This window comes from Bubalus bubalis, chromosome 20, assembly GCF_019923935.1.
Source record: "Bubalus bubalis isolate 160015118507 breed Murrah chromosome 20, NDDB_SH_1, whole genome shotgun sequence".
NCBI classification, from domain to species: domain Eukaryota; kingdom Metazoa; phylum Chordata; class Mammalia; order Artiodactyla; family Bovidae; genus Bubalus; species Bubalus bubalis.
In genome coordinates, this window is record NC_059176.1 from 66,243,071 (window position 1) to 66,262,106 (window position 19,036).

The 19,036-nt window shown below is 42.6% G+C and overlaps 1 protein-coding gene across 2 annotated transcripts in view; it reads left to right on the forward strand.

Annotated features, from left to right (window-relative positions):
- Positions 1 to 10,545: 10,545 nt before the first annotated feature.
- GABRB3 (gamma-aminobutyric acid type A receptor subunit beta3) overlaps positions 10,546 to 19,036 on the forward strand; it is a 280,666-nt gene continuing 272,175 nt past the window's right edge. The window contains exons 1-3 of one of the 2 annotated variants that reach the window (XM_025271652.3): positions 10,546 to 11,222; positions 12,081 to 12,172; positions 12,382 to 12,449. In XM_025271652.3, the coding sequence (XP_025127437.2) occupies positions 11,083 to 11,222; positions 12,081 to 12,172; positions 12,382 to 12,449 (300 nt within the window). In that variant the 5' untranslated portion in view covers positions 10,546 to 11,082. Of the gene's footprint in view, positions 11,223 to 11,774; positions 11,950 to 12,080; positions 12,173 to 12,381; positions 12,450 to 19,036 lie in introns of those variants that run through there. The other variant, XM_025271654.3, reaches the window with a different exon arrangement.

A 19,036-nucleotide genomic window follows, 5' to 3' on the forward strand; every position in this document is an offset into this window, starting at 1 on the left:
GGTGGTGTCATCTGCATATCTGAGGTTATTGATATGAGAAATATTTCTCCTGGCAATCTTGATTCCAGCTTGTGCTCCATCCAACCTGGCCTTTCATATGATGTACTCTGTATATAAGTTAAATAAGCAAGGTGACAATACACAACCTTGATGTTCTCCTTTCTCAATTTGGAACCTGTCCAGTCTTCCATGTTTGGTTCTAATTATTGCTTCCTGACCTGCATACAGATTTCTCAGGAGGCAGGTAAGGGGGTCAGGTATTCCCATCTCTTTAACAATTTCCCAGTTTGTTGTGATCCATATAGTCAAAAGCATTGGCATAGTCAATAAAGCAGAAGTAGATGTTTTTCTGGAACTCTTTTGCTTTTTGATGATCTAGTGGATGTTGGCAATCTGATCTCTGTTTCCTCTGCCTTTTCTAAATCCAGTTTGAACATGTGGAAGTTCATGATTCACGTACTGTTGAAGCCTGGCTTGGAGAATTTTGAGCATTACTTTGCTAGCATGTGAGATGAGTGCAATTGCACAGTAGCTTGAACATTCTTTGGCATTGTTTTTGTTAGGATTGGGATGAAAACTGACCTTTTCCAGTCTGTGGCCACTGCTGAGTTTTCCAAATTGGCTGGCATATTGAGTGCAGCACTTTAACAGCATTCATCATTTAAGATTTGAAATAGCTCAGCTGGAATCCCATCACCTCCACTAGCTTTGTTTGTAGTGATGATTCCTAAGGCCCACTTGACTTTGGACTACAGGATGTCTGGCTCTATGTTAGTGATCACACCATCATAGTTATCTGGGTCATGAAGATCTTTTTTGTATAGTTCTTCTGTGTGTTCTTGCCACCTTTTCTTAACGTCTTCTGCTTCTCCTAGGTCCATACCATTTCTGTCCTTTAATTGTTCCCATCTTTAAATGAAATGTTTCCTTGGTATCTCTAATTTTCTTGGGGCAATCTCTAGTCTTTCCCATTCTATTGTTTTCCTCTATTTCTTTGCATTGATCACTTATGAAGGCTTTCTTATCTCTCCTTGCTATTCTTTGGAATTCTGCATTCAGATGGGTATGTCTCTCGTTTCTCCTTTACCTTTAGCTTCAGCAGTATTTAATAGTGAAAATAGTGAATGAATTTTATTTTAAAAAGTTAAACTTTCTTCTGTAAGTAAATGATAAATAAAATATGGGGAAACATGAACACTTCCTAGACAGAAATGTTACATGCCATTTTATTTCCTTTCTTGTAGTTTTTTTCCTCTTAAAAGTTAAAAATTGCAGCTAGCTTTATTACAAGTGGTTTTATAGTTTTCATAGTTATAGTTAGTACCATGGTTCTTCCAAATAAAAAAATACAAATATATCAAAGAATTATGGGTAAATGAAAGACAATTCCCAAATAACAGACGAATAGGGTATGAACATAAGGAGAAATGTGTATGTAAACTGAAACTGTCAGTCCCTCATTTGTGTCTGACTCTTGGCGACCCCATGGACTATAGCTCGCCAGGCTCCTCTGTCCATCGGATTCTCCAGGCCAGAATACTGGAGTGGGAAGCTGTTCCCTTCTCCAGGGGAATCTTCCTAACCCAGGGATCGAACCCAGGTCTCTCACATTGCAGGCAGATTCTTTATCATCTGAGCCACCATGGAAGCCCAAGTATGTAATAAACATGTAATAACAAATAAATAAGTGAATAAATAAAAATGTAAATAATGTTTCAATAAAAAATTTAAACTACAATTAAAGTCTTAGTGAACTCAATCTGCATGACATTTTAATTCAGGGTAAGTGAATCTTCGGAGAAGGCAATGGCAACCCACTCCAGTACTCTTGCCTGGAAAATCCCATGGACGGAGAGCCTGGTAGGCTGCAGTCCATGGGGTCACTAAGAGTCGGGCCTGACTGAGCGACTTCACTTTCACTTTCACTTTCATGCATTGGAGAAGAAAAAGGCAACCCACTCCAGTGTTCTTGCCTGGAGAATCCCAGGGACAGAGGAGCCTAGTGGGCTGCCGTCTATGGGGTCCCACAGAGTCGGACACGACTGAAGCGACTTAGCAGCAGCAGCAAGTGAATCTTGGTTCTTATTTTATCCTCTGAAAGTTAGAAATCTTGCCTTCTTGGTAGAATTTTATATTGGGATGGTATAATTATATTAAATAATCATAAACTAAACTGGAAGGAAAAGTAGTTTATATACTTTTTACTTCAATGGCAACTCTAATCAATATTAAGTGGCACACATTTATTAAGTCCTACTTTCAGTCCCTTGGTGGTAAGATACCTCCTAATATATTCTTCGACAAGAAACTTGGGGTTTATTGGCTTCTAAACTCATGTGAAAATGGAATAACATGCACCTTTTCTCCTTTTTATGTATTGTATTATAAATCATTCAAGAAGATGTTTGAGAATACTTGGGCAACAACAAGAGTCTACAAAAGTAAAGCCTTATTCTTCATACACATGCTTCCTTCCTCTCCTGTGACTCTATACTTTCACCATCTCTGCAAACACAGAGTTTCCCAGATAAGAAATGGGCCACAGGAAGTGTCTAGAGCCTCTTGTTGGGTTCAAATATGTGGTGGCCAGAATTCACATGGAAGGCAAAAATGGGAGACAGGTTAAAGTTTCTCCCCTAGAGTCATATTTATCATTTGTATAATTTTTAAATTATACAAAGGCTAAATAAGGAAAGGAGATCCAACCAGTCCATCCTAAAGGAGATCACTCCTGGGTGTTCATTGGAAGGACTGATGTTGAAGCTGAAACTCCAATATTTGGCTCCCTGATGTGAAGAGCTGACTCATTTGAAAAGACCCTGATGCTGGGAAAGACTGAAGGCAGGAGGAGAAGGGGACGACAGAGGATGAGATAGTTGGATGGCATCACCGACTCAATAGACATGGATTTGGGTAGACTCTGGGAGTTGGTGATGGACAGGGAGGCCTGGCATGCTGCAGTTCATGGGGTCACAAAGAGGCGGACACGACTGAGCGACTGAACTGAACTGAACTGAAATAAGGAAAAGATTATATAAAAGGATATAGGGGATCTATATACATTGTTAATGATTGGTTTCAGTATACAATATTTGCATTTCATTTCTTCTCTTTCAATCACCAGCAAAATGATGTATGTTTTAACGTTTTATCATGCTGTAATCACTGACGAAAAATGCATGATAACTACTATAGTGACACCAAATAGTCATATTGCTGTGGAAATCTTTGGATTGTTCATATTTGATTGTCATTCCCTAAGACAAAATGATCACTGTCAGTGCATTAATAACATGTGATTTAAGGATCTCACTTGGAATTATACTACTTTATAAACATGTAAGAAGAGAATTCCCTGGTGGTGCAGTGGTTAGGAATCTGGGCTTTCACTGCTGGAGGTGCAGGTTCAATCCCTAGTCCTATAACCAAGATCCTGAAAACCACACAGTGTGGTCAAGAAAAAAAAAGTTGCTATCTTTAGACATATAAACACATTTAAATCTTGGTTTTAAATTTTAAAAATGAGACTTCTGATCTCAGCCCTGACATGCAAAGGAGCTTGGAAGCAGTCACTGCCATACTTGCAAGAGGAAAAATTTGAACAAAGTGAAAAGTAACAGCTTCTTTTGGACACATCAGAGAACTGAGGTAACACAGCAAGCCGCTTCAGACTGAAAATACAGGAGAATATGGAGAGAAACAGCTGAGGTATACTTTCAATAGCAGAAGCCATTGTCCAGGCAGGAATGCTGGAGTGGGTTGCCATTTCCTTCTCTGGGGGAATCTTCCCAACCCAGGGATCGAACCTCCTGTGGCTCCTGCCTTGCAGGCAGAGTTTTTTCTACTGAGCTACCTGGGAAGCCTTTGAGCTGTATGTAGGGGATCTCTAATATTCTATTCTAAAGTGCCTCGTAATAGCTCTGGTACATAGTAAACACTCAGTAAATATTTATGGACCGATTGAGTTTGATTTCTATTCCCAACTATGAGTCTTGCAACTTCTGTAACCCTGGACCTTCTTGCACCTTGTAAACTTCCGTTTCTTCTTATGGAAGAAAAAAAAAAGAGGTATCAATATTTACTTCCCAGGATTGTTGTAATAGTTAAGTGTTCATGCATTAAAATAGCCAGCCCAGAACATGGTGTGTTCCCCAGACCCCTCACTTCATTATTCAGTAAAGTTCTTTTCAAGCACTCCTTCTCTTTCTCATTACTTAAACATTTAGTTGTGTTCAGGAGACAATATGAATGTTTATTAAACTGAAATTATATTCCTTTGTAGACCATACTTGGAATGTTTTAGCAAAAAGTGATTGTATGTCTGTTGGACTTTGGTTTGAATCTTGTCTTTAGTGTTGTGACTTTAAGGAAGTTATTTAGCCTCTCTGTAAGGTATTGTGAGCCTAAAATGAGACAGCCTTGTCTAATTCAATGAAACTATGAGCCAATGCCATGTGCTGCTGCTGCTGCTAAGTCGCTTCAGTCGTGTCCGACTCTGCAACCCCATAGACAGCAGCCTACCAGGCTCCTCTGCCCCTGGGATTCTCCAGGCAAGAATACTGGAGTGGGTTGCCATTTCCTTCTCCAATGCATGCATGCATGCTAAGTCGCTTCAGTCGTGTCCGACTGTGCGACCCTATGGACAGCAGCCCACCATGCTCCTCTGTCCACAGGATTCTCTAGGCAAGAATACTGGAGTGGGTTGCCATTTTTTAGTGCCACAAAAAACGAACAGGTCATGGTGGAGAGTTCTGACAAAATGTGGTCCACTGGAGAAGGGAATGGCAAACCACTTCAGTATCCTTGCCTTGAGAATCCCATGTACAGTACGATAAGTCAAAGATATGACACTAAAAGATGAACTCCCCAGGTTAGGAGGTGCCCAATATGTTACTGGAGAAGAGTGGAGAAATAACTCCAGAAAGAATGAAGAGACGGAGCCAAAGCGAAAACAATGCCCAGTTGTGGATGTGACTGGTGATGGAGTAAAGTCTGATGCTGTAAAGAACAATATTGCACAGACCTGGAACGTTAGGTCCAAGAATCAAGGTAAATTAGAAGTGGTTAAATAGGGGATGGTAAGAGTGAACATCAACATTTTAGAAATCAGTGAACTAAAATGCACTGGAATGGGCAAATTTAATTCAGATGACCATGATATCTACTACTGCGGATAAGAATCCCTTAGAAGAAGTTGAGTAGCCCTCATAGTCAACAAAGGGTCCAAAATGTAGTATTGGGTGCAATCTCAAAAATGACAGAATGATCTCTGTTCATTTCCAAGGCAAGCCATTCAGTATTACAGTAATCCAAGTCTATGCCCCAAGCAGTAATGCTGAAGAAGCTGAATTTGAATGGTTCTATGAAGATCTACAAGAACTTCTAGAAATAACACCCCCAAAAGATGTCCTTTTCAACATAGGTGACTGGAATGCAAAAGTAGGACGTCAAGAGATACCTGGAATAACTGGCAAGTTTGGCCTTGAAGTACAAAATGAAGCAGGGCAAAGGCTAACAGAATTTTGCCAAGAGAATGCACTGATCATAGCAAACACCTTTTTCCAACAACACAAGAGAAGATTCTACACATGGACATTGCCAGATGGTCAATACTGAAGGCAGATTGATTATATTGTTTGCAGTCAAAGATGGAGAAGCTCTATACAATTAGCAAAAACAAGACTGGGAGCTGACTGTGGCTCAGACCATGAACTCCTTATTGCCAAATTCAGACAAACTGAAGAAAGAAGGGAAAACTACTAGAACATTCAGGTATAACCTAAATCAAATCCCTTAGGATTATACAGTGGAAGTGACAAATAGATTCAAGGATTAGATCTGATACACCAAGTGCCTGAAGAACTACAGATGGAGGTTTGTGACATTGTCCAGGAGGCAGTGATCAAGACCACCCTCCCAAAAAAAGAAATGCAAAAAGGCAAAATGTCTGTCTGAAGAGGCCTTACAAATAGCTGGGAAAAGAAGAGAAGCTAAAGGCAAAGGGAAAAGGAAAGATATACCTATTTGAATGCAGAGTTCCAAAGAATAGCAAGGAGAGATAAGAAAGCCTTTGTCAGGGATCAGTGCAAAGAAATAGAGGAAAACAATAGAATGGGAAAGACTAGAGATCTCTTAAGAAAAGTAGAGATACCAACAGAACATTTCATGCAAAGATGGGCACAATAAAGGACAGAAATAGTATGGACTTAACAGAAGCAGAAGGCATTAAGAAGAGGAGGGACGAATACACAGAGTTCAGTTCAGTCGCTCAGTCATGTCCAACTCTGCAACCCCATGAATCGCAGCACGCCAGGCTTCCCTGTCCATTACCAACTCCCGGAGTTCACTCAAACTCATGTCCATTGAGTCAGTGATGCCATCCAGCCATCTCATCCTCTGTCGTCCCCTTCTCCTCCTGCCCCCAATCCCTCTCAGCATCAGGATCTTTTCCAATGAGTCAACTCTTCGCATGAGATGGCCAAAGTATAGGAGTTTCAGCTTTAGCATCAGTCCTTCCAAAGAACACCCAGGACTGATCTCCTTTAGGATGGACTGGTTGGAACTCCTTGCAGTCCAAGGGGCTCTCAAGAGTCTTCTCCAACACCACAGTTCAAAAACATCAGTTCTTTGGTGCTCAGCCTTCTTTATGGTCCAACTCTCACATCCATACATGATTAATGAAAAAATCATAGCTCTGACTATATGGACTTTTGTTGGCAAAGTGATGTCTTTACTTTTTAATACACTGCCTAAGTTTGTCATAGCTTCTTACCTTAAGGATCCTTAAAAGTTATCCTAGTCTGTTTAAAACCACCTTATTATGAACAAAATGACATTCATCTCCCTTTTATTCTGACATGAAAATTTATCCATTGTGTGACTCCTAAAACCTGAAACCTTTTTCTCTTTCTGTAGAAAATAAATGAAAGCAAGAATTGCATCAAATTTTTCCTTCCAATTTGGCTAATATGTTAGCACCATCTAGTAAAAGTATGAAAGTACTCCTGGTTTCAGGAATCCTGACAAGAGAATAGAAGGATGGAGTTACGTGGGATTTTGTTTTCATTCAACCCTACAGAAGGCTGTTGGGGAAGCTGAGACAAGAAGGCAGCCGGGGGTTGCTTGTCCAACTTTTGTATCTTGACTATACCAGTGTACACCTGTCACAATGTTTCTCTTAGATTTTTGTCTCCACATTAGAAAAAGACTGCATTTTCTTCTTCTTTTTATTGGAATATACTTGTTTTACAATGCTGTGCTGGTTTCTTTTGTACAAAAAAGTGGATCAGCCATATGTACATAAATATCCCCTCCCTCTTGAGCTTCCCTCCTAGCCCATTTCCCATCCCAACCCTCTAAGTCATCAGAGAGGACCCAGCTGAGCTCCCTGTGCTGCGTAGGAGCTTCCTGCCAGCTCTCTAGTTTACACGTGGTGGTGTTTGTATATCAGTTCAACTCTCTCAATTTGTCCTGCCCTTTCTGTCTCCCTCTGTGCCCACAAGCCTCTTCTCTACATCTATGTCTGCATTCCTGCCCTGTAAATAGGCTCATCAGGACCATTTCCCCCCCCCTAGATTCCATATATATATGTTGATACACAATATTTGTTTTTTGTTTTCTGACTTACTTCACTCCATGTGATAGGCTCTAGGTTCATCCACATCACTATACATGACTCAATTTTGTTCCTTTCTATGGCTGGGTAATATTCCAGTGGGCTTCCCAAATGGCTCAGTGGTAAAGAATCAGCCTGCCAATGCAGGAGACATACGAGTTGCAGGTTCAATCCCTGGTTTGGAAAGATCCCCTGGAGGAGGAAATATATTCCACTCCAGTATTCTTGCCCAGATAACCCCATGGAAAGAGGAGCCTGGTGGGCTATAGTCCATGGGATTGCAGGAGTTGAAAATGACTGTATGACTGAGTGCGCATGCACACACACACACACACACACAATATTCCAGTGTGGCTTTCCAGGTGGTATAGTGGTAAAGAATCTATATACCACATCTTGTTTATCCATTCATCTGTTGATGGATATCTAGGTTGCTTCCATGTCCTAGCTATTGTATATAGTGCTACAATGAACATTGGGGTACACGTGTCTTTTTCTTGACTTGTGATTTTTCTCAGTGTATGTGCCCAGTAGTGGCATTGCTGTGTCATATGGTAGGTCTATGTTTAGTCTTTTAAGAAACCTCCATATTGTTCTCTACAGTAGCTGCATCAATTTACATTCCCTCCAATAGTGTAAGAGCTTCTCTGGTGGCTCAGTAGTAAAGAATCCATCTGCTACAGTCCATGGGGTTGCAAAAGAGTTGGACATGACTTAGTGACTAAACAACAACAGTGTAAGAGGGTTTCCTTTTCTCCACATCCTTCCAGCATCTATCTTTTGTAGGTTTTTTTGATGATAGACATTCTGATCAGTGTGAGGTGATACCTCACTTTTGACTTGCATTTCTCTACTAATGAGGGATGTTGAGCATCTTTTCATGTGTTTATTGGCCATATGCATGTCTTCTTTGGAGAGATGTCCATTTTTTGATTGGATTATTTATTTTTTGGATATTGAGCTCCATGAGTTGTTCATATATCTTGGAGATTAATCCTTTGTCTGTTGCTTCATTTGCAAATATTTTCTCCCATTCTGAGGGTTGTCTTTTCACCTTGTTTATAGCTTCTTTTGCTGTGCAAAAGCTTTTAAGTTTAATTAGGCCTCATTTATTTATTTTTATTTTCATTACTCTAGGAGGTGGGTCAAAAAAGATCTTGCTGTGGCTTTTATCAAAGTGTGTTTTCCCAATGTTTTCCTCTAAGAGTTTTATACTGCCTGGTTTTACATTCAGGTCTTTAATCTAATTGAGTTTATTTTTGTGCATGGTGTTAGGGAGTGTTCTAATTTCATTCTTTCACATATGGCTGTCCAGATTTCCCAACACAACTTATTGAAGAGGTTTTCTTTTCTCCATTGTATATTTTTGCTTCCTTTGTCATGGATTAAGTGACCATAAGTGTGTAAGTAGGTTTATCTCTAGACTTTCTATCCTGTACCACTGGTATATATTTCTGTTTTTATGCCAGTACTATACTGGAAAAAGACTGCATTTTAGGTGACAATTTTAATAGTTTACCAGTGGGTTTATGAAGTACCCGTGCTCACAAGAAAATATATCCTAAGGCAAAATGAAGTGCTATTGCTTTTCTAGGGTGGGTAATACTGCTGAAAAAAGGAGTGAAGGTAAAGGAGATCCAGGCCTGCAAGGAGAGGGAAAGAAAGGAGTTACTATGTTATCTCAGGACATTTCATAGGGAGAAATAGAGGGTGAATCATTTATTCCCCTGGTTCCCATCTTCCATTCATCTAAGGTCCACCACATGGATGGTTAACTCTGCCGCCATTTCAGATTGCACATTTGCAAGTACTGAGTAGGTCCTGTTACACTTGGACCTCTTTGTTGAGAAGCCTGAAGGTGCAAGGTAAGAGAAAAGCAATGTGGACAGGTGGTGAGGGGTGTGAACATGTTCCCATGTAAAGCTGATCGCGGATCCTGTAGTACTGCACGGTGAAGCAGCAGCTAGGATGATAAATATGGTCAAGAGGCTCAGAGACTGGTTGAAGCCAAGATCTGAGGTGGTACGTGGTTGGATGATAATAACACTTGCAATGTGGTTTTCAAGCTTTAGAACATGTCAAATAATATTAATAGAAAGGGGGATCACTCTTGCTATGTTGTTGGCTTTTCTTAAGCACCCTATTCTCACTGTTTATTTTCTATAGCTGTAATCCCCAATGGGGCATTCCTCTAAAAGAGGTACATGTAAACAGCAAAAACAGACTGAAACATGAATATGGAGGGATACAGATACAGATCTAATTAATATTCCTGATCATTCCATTGTACATGAACAGGACACAGAATACAAAGTATTTTGTATCTATTTGGAAAACTAGATTTTTTTTCAGAAAATAATTAGGAGGCTAAGTTTATCTCTTGTGTATGTTAGTTGCTCAGTTGTGTCCAACTCTTTGTAGCCCACCAGGCTCCTCTGTCCATGGAATTCACCAGCTTAGAATACTGGAGTGGGTAGCCAGTTCCTTCTCCAGGGGATCTTCCTAACTCAGGGATGGAACCCAGGTATCCTATATTGCAGGTGGATTCTTATACCATCTAAGCCACCAGAAAAGCCCAACTTTATCTCTTAACCTATCTTAATACCAACCTTTCAGGAAATTGCTGATTTTTATAAAAGGCAATATATTTAAAATTAATTCCAGAAACATGCCAACTTGAGATCCAAGGTCTAGATTTAGATATTTACCTATATAATGTCTTGACAATAGAAAAGAAAATCATAAGCTTTGTAGAAAAAAAAAAATACAGAAAAGCAGCATTATGTCTTGGAATGGCCCGAGGAAGTCTATCAAACAACGAATGGACTTGATTTGCAGGTTTTGCTGCACAAAGTATTCCACAAGTAGGAATGTGTAATCATCTTCCTCAATATTAGAAGTCTGAAGCACACAGTTCTTAAAGAAAAATGTACAACCTATGACCCTGGGGGAGCAAACATCACTCAGGAACACAGTGGTGATACACAGGGCAGGGTGGACCGTGGTGTTTATCTGTCTGTTTCTTGGCCAAGGTGCTGGAGGTCTTCTAAAATGAGAACCAGAGGGTTTGGTCCGGTCATGGAGAACACGAGGTTACTAGTCTGATATTAAGAACCACGGACAGCTCCGGGCTGCACCAGAGAAGGCATCTTATTTTTTCATTCCTCGGAATGATAGTCCAGGGTCTCCATGTCTAATGCGGACTCCAGCTTCTGATAATAAAGCAAGCCTGCTTATTTGGGCTTCTCTTTAACACTCATTTAAGTGTATTTATGTGAGTAGGTAGGGAGTGCTCACATGGAATGTTCAGGCGGTGAGAGTGAGAGAAATAGTTGAAGGAACCAGTTTAAGAAAATGGCTTTATATTGCATAAATAATTAATCCGGCCGCCTTGCAAGCGGCTGGATGGGTCAGGCGGGAAAGCCCGTGGGTGGGGGCGGAGGCGGGGATCCCCGTATCGCCGTTAGATGTTCAGTGACTGCGGGGGAGAGCGGATCCCACCCGTGTCGGGTCAGAGGCGCCGCGCCATGTGCTCTGGGCTCCCGGCCATCCTGCTGCCCATCTGGCTCTCCTGGACCCTGGGGACGCGAGGCTCGGAGCCCCGCAGGTGAGGCAGGGGCTTCCCTCGGGCCCGGCGTCCTGCCTCCCGCGCTGCAGCGCAGGTCTGCGGGCAGAGGAGTTCCGCAGCCGCCGCGGGCTCGGCCTGCACCGCCGCCGGACGGGGGTCGCGGTCAAAGGGCCAGGCCAGGGAGCAGGCTGAGGGGGGACGTCTCGGGAGGAGTGGAGAGCGTCTCCTTCGCTGTTGCTGCCCGCGTCGCCGTCGCCGACCGTCCCCTCCTTCGCGGGAGGCTGGAGGCCCAGCGGAGCTGGCGGCGCGGCCCACCCCTGGCGCTGCCCGGCGCCGCGCGGTCGCGGCTGCAGCCCGCGCGCCGTGCCGGCAGAGCCCCGGGTCACGCTCCGCAGCCAGAGAGGCGGCGGGGACGCGGGGCGCCGGGGCCCCGCAGGCGCGGGAGCCGGGGCCCGGCCGGGCGCGCTGCGCGGCGGCCCTCGCGCCCCGCCCCGGCCCTCGCCGCGCGCCCGCGCCCGCGCTCCTCCCCGCGCGCGCGCCTCCCCGGCCCTCCCCCTGCGCCCTCCTCCGCTCGGGGCCAGCGCGGCGGCGGCGGCGGCGGCGGCGGCGGCAGCAGGAGCAGCCCCGGCTGCGGGTCGCGACGGCGGCGGGGCGCCCCCTCCCCCGTGCCGGGGCGCGGCGGAGGGATGTGGGGCTTTGCGGGAGGAAGGTTTTTCGGCATCTTCTCGGCCCCGGTGTTGGTGGCGGTGGTGTGCTGCGCGCAGAGGTAGGGTCGTGGCTTGCTTGCCGGGAAGCGGGCCGGGCGGCTGGCAGGGTGCGCGGGTGTGCGCGCCGGGCACGGGCGGGCGAGCCGCCGCCTGACCCGGTTCTCTCTGCCCCCCTCCACCCCTCCCGCAGCGTGAACGATCCTGGGAACATGTCCTTTGTGAAGGAGACGGTGGACAAGCTGCTGAAAGGCTACGACATTCGCCTGAGACCGGACTTCGGGGGTAAGTAGGCTGTGCGCTGCCGCTGCGGGCTGCGCGACCCCCCGCGCTGGGGGCCTAGGCGGAGGAGGGAGGCGGGGGCCGCTGCCGCCGAGCTGCGGCCGCGCGGGAAGGGCTCGGCCGGCGCCCCCTCCTCGGCGGCTCTCGGGCCCCGGGGCCGCCGCAGCCCGTGCCCGAGCCTGGCTCACAGCCGTATCGTGCACTTTCCGCAGGTCCCCCGGTCTGCGTGGGGATGAACATCGACATCGCCAGCATAGACATGGTTTCCGAAGTCAACATGGTGAGTGCCTGCCCTCCCTGGGCCCAAGCCCCTGCCCCGACGCGTGCGCCCGCCGGCGGGCTCGGGACCAGGCTGGAGGCCTTCGCTGCCGGGCCGAGCTGACCGGGCGGGTGACCGGAGCGGTCCTCGCCGCGCCGGCCTCCGCCTGCCCGCGCGCCTTTATCCGTGCGCCTGTGCGCACTGGGCGGTCGTCGGCTCGGAGCCGCGCGGAGGGCGCGCCTTCCTGCGGTGGTAAGGGGTCCGGGCTCACCGGAGCGGGCCCCCTCGCCGCCCGCGAGCTCCCGGCCGGTCCAGCGGTCGGCCCCCCGGTGCCCAGGCCGCCCGGGGTCGTCTCGCCTCCTTAGCAACAGGCGCCGGGGAGCGGGGGAGGAGAGCGCAGTTGCGGGGGAGCTTGTGTTCTGGGTGAGGGGGACTCAAGGGTTGCTTCCTTGTGGAGCAGGTCCTGGCCGCTGGAGAGCGCGGAGGGCGGTGGTCGGCGTGTCCTGCGCTGTCTCGGGTCCGTTTCCTCAGAGTCCAGTGGCTTTTCCGAGGGTGGGCTCGCGACACGGAACCCGGACCCAATCCGCCGGGCTCTGTCGGAGGTGCTGACGGTGCTGGAGGGTCTGGCGGGCCGTCTCTGCAGGGAGAGTGGAAAGCTAGGGAACCAAGTGTCACTTAAGGCTGTGTTAATGCGAGGAAATTCTGTGTTCTGACCTGTGGAAAGTGGAGGTCCCTGTCTGTCCAGAGGTGTGAAGTGGGTGTCACAGGCTTCCTCAGGAACCTTGACGACAACATGGAATAAGGAGAAAAACGACCCCTTTCATTTTTTGATTGAACTGGAATACTAGGGGTTTTTGAAAACAGGTTTCGTTTTCTGAGTGACACTTTAGAAATTGTGAGGATGAGAATTTGGAAAAAAAAATGTTTTTTTTTTGGAAGAAATCATTTAGCAACTTTTCTTTCTAAAATATAGCACCAAGAATATAATGAGCCATGAGGTAGACTCCATGGATTTCTCAAGTCTGGTGGACATCAGAGTCACATGGGCGAACTTGTTTTGAATGCTTACTACCTGGCTGTGATTCTGATTCAGTGGTGTGAAGTACAATCTTGGGGGTCTCTATTTAAAACTAGTGCTTCAGATGTTTTTTTTTCCAAGCAGATGTTTTATGGACAGTTTTTTTGAGAAGCATTCTAATAACATAGAAATGTGGATGGTTACCAATAAACTAAAATCATAATTTTAAATAGATGTTTAGCAAGATATATTTAAAGGCATACACTAGTATGGATTTTGTAGGAAGAAATCTTTGACTACACGAAACTACTGTTAATTTTTTACTCTTAACCTAAAGGTTTAAAATTATGATGTGTGATTTAAAAAGTACTTTTCTTTCAATGTATATCACTAAGGACATTTATATTCAAGTATGAACAATAAATAAACATAAATAAATAAGTTGTTAATAATAAAAGCATGAGGAAGAAACAGAGACTTTATATATATTACACTAAAAACATCACATTTATTTTACTTTTTCAAATTTTTGAAAAATTATTCTGTCAAAAGTATGTCTTATGACCTTAAGGAAACAAGTTAATATATTCAAGATATACTCTGTAATCTGTGATTTCCTTAATTGGGAACTTCATATTCTATAGAGAAGAAAGTTTTGTATAGACGTCAATAGACTATTTAGTGGATTTTTATGTCAAAAATTATTATATTGGATGTCAAATAATGAAGAAAACATACTGATGTGACACTTTTAAGAACTCTGTACAGTGTTAAAACAGCCAGGGAATAGAGAATGTCTTGTTGCAAATCATTACACATTTCCTGTGAATGAATTTTTAAACTTAGCTATCCAGTTGTTTAGACATCATGCTGATATTTAGCACCTTTAAAAACTTCATGCACTATGAACTGAAATGTCCCAGTTTTCTCTGAACCCAGTAATTGGAAGACAAATTGAGGATACAAGCCATTATATTGAATAATCTTCAAGTGCCTATACCAAAGCCAGTAATTATGCATAATGTACCATAGCATACTTGTATGCCTTTTGTTTTGCGTTTTTATGATGTTGATTTTTGTGGTTCTCTCTATATAAGTTTATGGTAAAGAAAAATTGGGAATTGATGAAATTGGAAATTGAAGGCCATTGGATAGATGGACTAACTGGCATCTGAAATATCTTCCACAAGTGGATTGGTAAAAATATCCACTAGAAAAACCTGATTTCCTATAACTCATGATCAGGATCATAGCTCATAGTCATAGCTGCTATATTTGATCTATTTTTTACTGAAGGAACTTCAAATATATAGCAATAATTAAGTATCATTTTGGAGGTGACATTTTATAGGGAAAAAACTTAGTATGTGAGCATAAGATTAAACCCATGTTTTTAATCACGTTGCTTAAAAACAATGCATTATATTTGTGAGCTTCCTTAATTGCCTTACTAGTTACCCAAAACTTAAGTGTTGTTAGGTTATGAAAAAAGAAAGGGGCATGCCCTAAGAGAAAGAGGGAAGGAAAGGCAGAGGGAAGGAGGCAGAAAGAGGGAGGGGAGAGAGAGAGACTGAGAGGACTTCTGACGGGGAAAGCCTTCTGAAAGAACTTATGAAGTGATACTTAAGTTGGGTGGGTGACTAGAGGGAATAGAATTGTGACTGGCATAGACAGAGGAGGATATTCTGGATTAGAGAAGAAATTGGCAAAGCTATGGATGGATAGATCAGCAGGACAGGAAATTGTGAAGGAGAGACTCAAAAGATGAAATTGGAAAAGTAGGACAAACCCCTGCTCATCTAGGCCCTTCTCTGCCTTGCCAAGGATTTCAGATGCTAATTAATTTTCAAGAATTAAGGAGCCTGTAAAGATTATTAAGCAGATGACTGACATGATTTAAGTTGTGGTTTAAGATGAATATTGTGACAAAGATGTTAATTTAGATGGAGTGAGAAGAGCAAAGTTAGCAAGAAAATTCAGGGTAAATGATCATGGACGCTTCCTTGAAATTTTCATAGATATGCTTTTGAAAACATATTTAGTGAAATAAAGATCCATTAATGTCTGAAATAAGGATATGTAAAGCATGTATATCTCAAGGTGGGACAGATGTGCTCTTGTTAGTGGACACTTTGAGGGTGAACATGAAGCAAATAGTTACTTTTCTCTTTAAACAGTTGCAAAACAGTCTTTATCTACTGATGGTCATATAGGTAATGCCTCCAAAGAATGTCTCTAACCTCAAAGAATTAAATAAATAGATACATTATACATATACATGTATATATCATTATGCGTTTTGGTGTTTTATATTAACAATCAAAATGGATTTTAGTATTTAACATTGTTTTGCTATAACATGTTTCACTGATAATGGAGATATTTTGTATTTCCATTTTTCTTAAGCTTCTAATTTTTCTTTTTGTGTACTTTATTTAAAATTGACATATAGTTAATTTGCAATCTTGTTAGTTTCTAGTGTACAGCAAAGTGACTCAGTGATAAACATATACATATACACATATATATTCTTTTTCAGATTCTTTTCCATTATAGGTTATTACAAGATACTGAATTTAGTTGCATGTGCTATATAGTAGATCCTTATTGTTTACCTATTTTAATATAGTAGTGTGTGTGTTAATCCCAAACTCCTAATTTTCCACTTCTTTTTTTAATTAGCTTATTTGACAGCAGTCAAACAAAAAACCGTTTTCTTTTACATAACTTCCCTTGTTCTCCTAGCTCTTGTTTTGAATGTTCAGATAATCTTTTAAAACTAAGCATGGTTAACTAATTGTTGAGATTTGGTTTACATATTTATTTAAGTGAGATTGTACATATGAAAGTATACTGTCTACTGAAAAGTTTTATGTGCATGTGTTATAATTCTGGTGTTAAAATTTTAGCACTGGTCCAAGTGTGAAATAAACCTGTTGAATCAATAGGTGGAGGGATAAGTGGACACAATTATTGAAAATATAGGAAATGTAAGGGAATATTAAAATATAAAACTAGAAAAGTTTAATTAAAAAAATGTTTTTTTTTACTGAAAGAGGGTGAAGTAGTTCTGGAACTCTTTAAAAATCATTCAGATAATAAGGACAGTATTTTAAAGTAGTCAAATGAGTTCTTTTTGAATTTGAATTACTAGAATAAGCCATTGTTTGATTTATTAATTCAGAAAGAAACTATACATTCTCAATTTCTACTTAATTAAAGTATTGAGGATATTGGGCTTCCTTGGTGGCTCAGTGGTTAAGAATCAGCCTGCTAAGGCAGGAGACGTGGGTTCGATCCCTGGGTTGGGAAGATCCCCCTGAGAAGGAAATGGCAACCCACTCCAGTATTCTTGCCTGGGAAATCCCATGGATAGAGGAGCTTGGTGTGTCCATGGAGTCACAAAAGAATCAGACATGACTTAGCTACTGATCCACAAATATTACATAAAACTAGATTCAAACTCTAGTAATAAAAAGGCTAATGTTCTATGATTTAACTTGTACTTTATTTTCTGCACTTAATTCATCTATTAAAATTGAGGTGAAAGTTGATTAGTCGTGTCTGACTCTTTGCAACCCCACGGACGATATAGTTCATGAAAATGTAACTACAGAATTGTTTTTTCTGATTTCATGCATATAAACAATAAACTGTTACCTTTTTTTAGTTGTGACTTCCTTTCAGGTGACATATAATCTGCTGTGTTTAGTTATTATGAGAGGTATATTTGTCCCTTATGCTTGTTGTAGTGTATTCCTTCCTCATTGATTGCATTTTCCTTTTCAAAAATGTCTCAGTGTAAAATGAGTATGGTACGTAAGAGCATGGTTTTGGAACATCCCAGCAAGCAGCTTCGATGCTGCCTCACTGTAAAACGGGTGCAGTTGACTTTTGTGCACAACACAGAAGCATTTGCTCTCACTTTTGTCTTTTCCTGTTTTCAGAAGAGTGGGCAAAGGAGAAGGTCACCTTGGTTTGAGAGAGCTGGGATTAGCTGGAGAATTCAGCTTTTAGGCCGTTTTGATCAAATTTATGTTAATCAACTCCCCTCCCTGTGCAGCAGAGTCTAGAGTTGCTCTGCCCTTGAGGCACCCAGTGTCCAACACCTGGCCAGGTCCTCAGGCAGGGAAGCTGAGTCCCAGGAGTCCAGCTGTTGTGCTGCAAAGAGCCTAATGGGATTGGGAGTTTCAGGTTGTTTCTAGATTTATGGGAACATCTAGCCTTAGGCAAGTGCCTTAATACTCAGTAATGCAGTCTCTGGCTTCTCAGATGCCCGTGGCATAAAAATGCCTGGGTGATAGCACAAAGGTCTTAGCTCTACATAGAAAATTGAGGTAAAGATACCCACACAATCACAGCCAAACACACAAGTATTAGAAAACTGTCCTTTTCAGATTTCTTCAGAAAGGCTCTGGCTTAGTTCAGAGTTAGCATATGAATTGTTACTAGCATTTTAAATGTTGGAAATGTGCTAATGCTCTTGTTACCTCTTAAGCTGAGGGATGACTCAGCAGAAAGGAAGAAGTGTTTCTCTGACCCAATTGGGTTTGAAAAACCACTTACATGAAAGGCACTCCAGGGGTAAGGTCCAGTGAGCATGTTGGCGTTTGGTTCCAGGTTGCTGCATTTAGGAGGTAAGACTGTTTACTGAGGACATTACTTCTCCCTGGAAGTATGTTTCGTGCCTAAGTTATGATTAAACATCAATGCTGGGGCACTGACAAGGAAGCATATAATGAACTTAAGAGATGGATGAGAATAGCGCTTATATAATAAGCTCTTTATGAAAGGAGGTTTCTGTTTAACATTAGAAAGAATTGATATGGGAGGCAAAGGGGGTGCTTTTTGTCTTTCCCCTCAGGGAGGCTGTAAAGCTTCTGTTGCTACATCTCAGAAAATGAATCTTCTGCACATTGCCTTGTCGTGAGCAGCCTCTTCTGAAGCCTTTGCCAGGCTCAGTAGATCCTCTGTTGTGTTGCACATAGAAGTAAGTACTTGGTTTGAATTAATGGCACAAATCTGTTTATTTGTATATTAAAAACTTTATTATTTTTGCCAATAAAGCAGTATGAATTCAACATCTGATTTTGTAAATCTGTCATCTTGTAAGAGCTCTTCTTTCCTTCCATTGGTAGCAGAATCTTTCTTTCTCCTGTGGGTTCTGTGTCATAACACTCTTGTTGTTCAGTTGCTGAGTCGTGACTGACTCTTTGATCTCATGGACTACAGCATGCCAGGTTCTCTGTCCTCCACTATCTCCTGAAGTGTCATATCATATATACTCTCATCGTGCTTGAAGCCTACTGAACATTTGGTTTAAATACATCAAGCCTATTGACCATTGGGAATCTTTAAAATTTTCTTGTGATGCATATTGAGGTATAACTTAGGGAGATGACAGCTAACAACAGCTTTATGTCATTTTGCAGTTGATGAAATGTTTCAGATATTTTGCATATTTGACCATCAAACCTGATGATCGGCTTAGTGAAGTATATCTTATGGTAGATGTTACTCTCATCTCCATTGTTCAGGTGAGAAAATAGCCTTAGGAACAGCACTGAGGTACTATTGATACAAAGCTGGG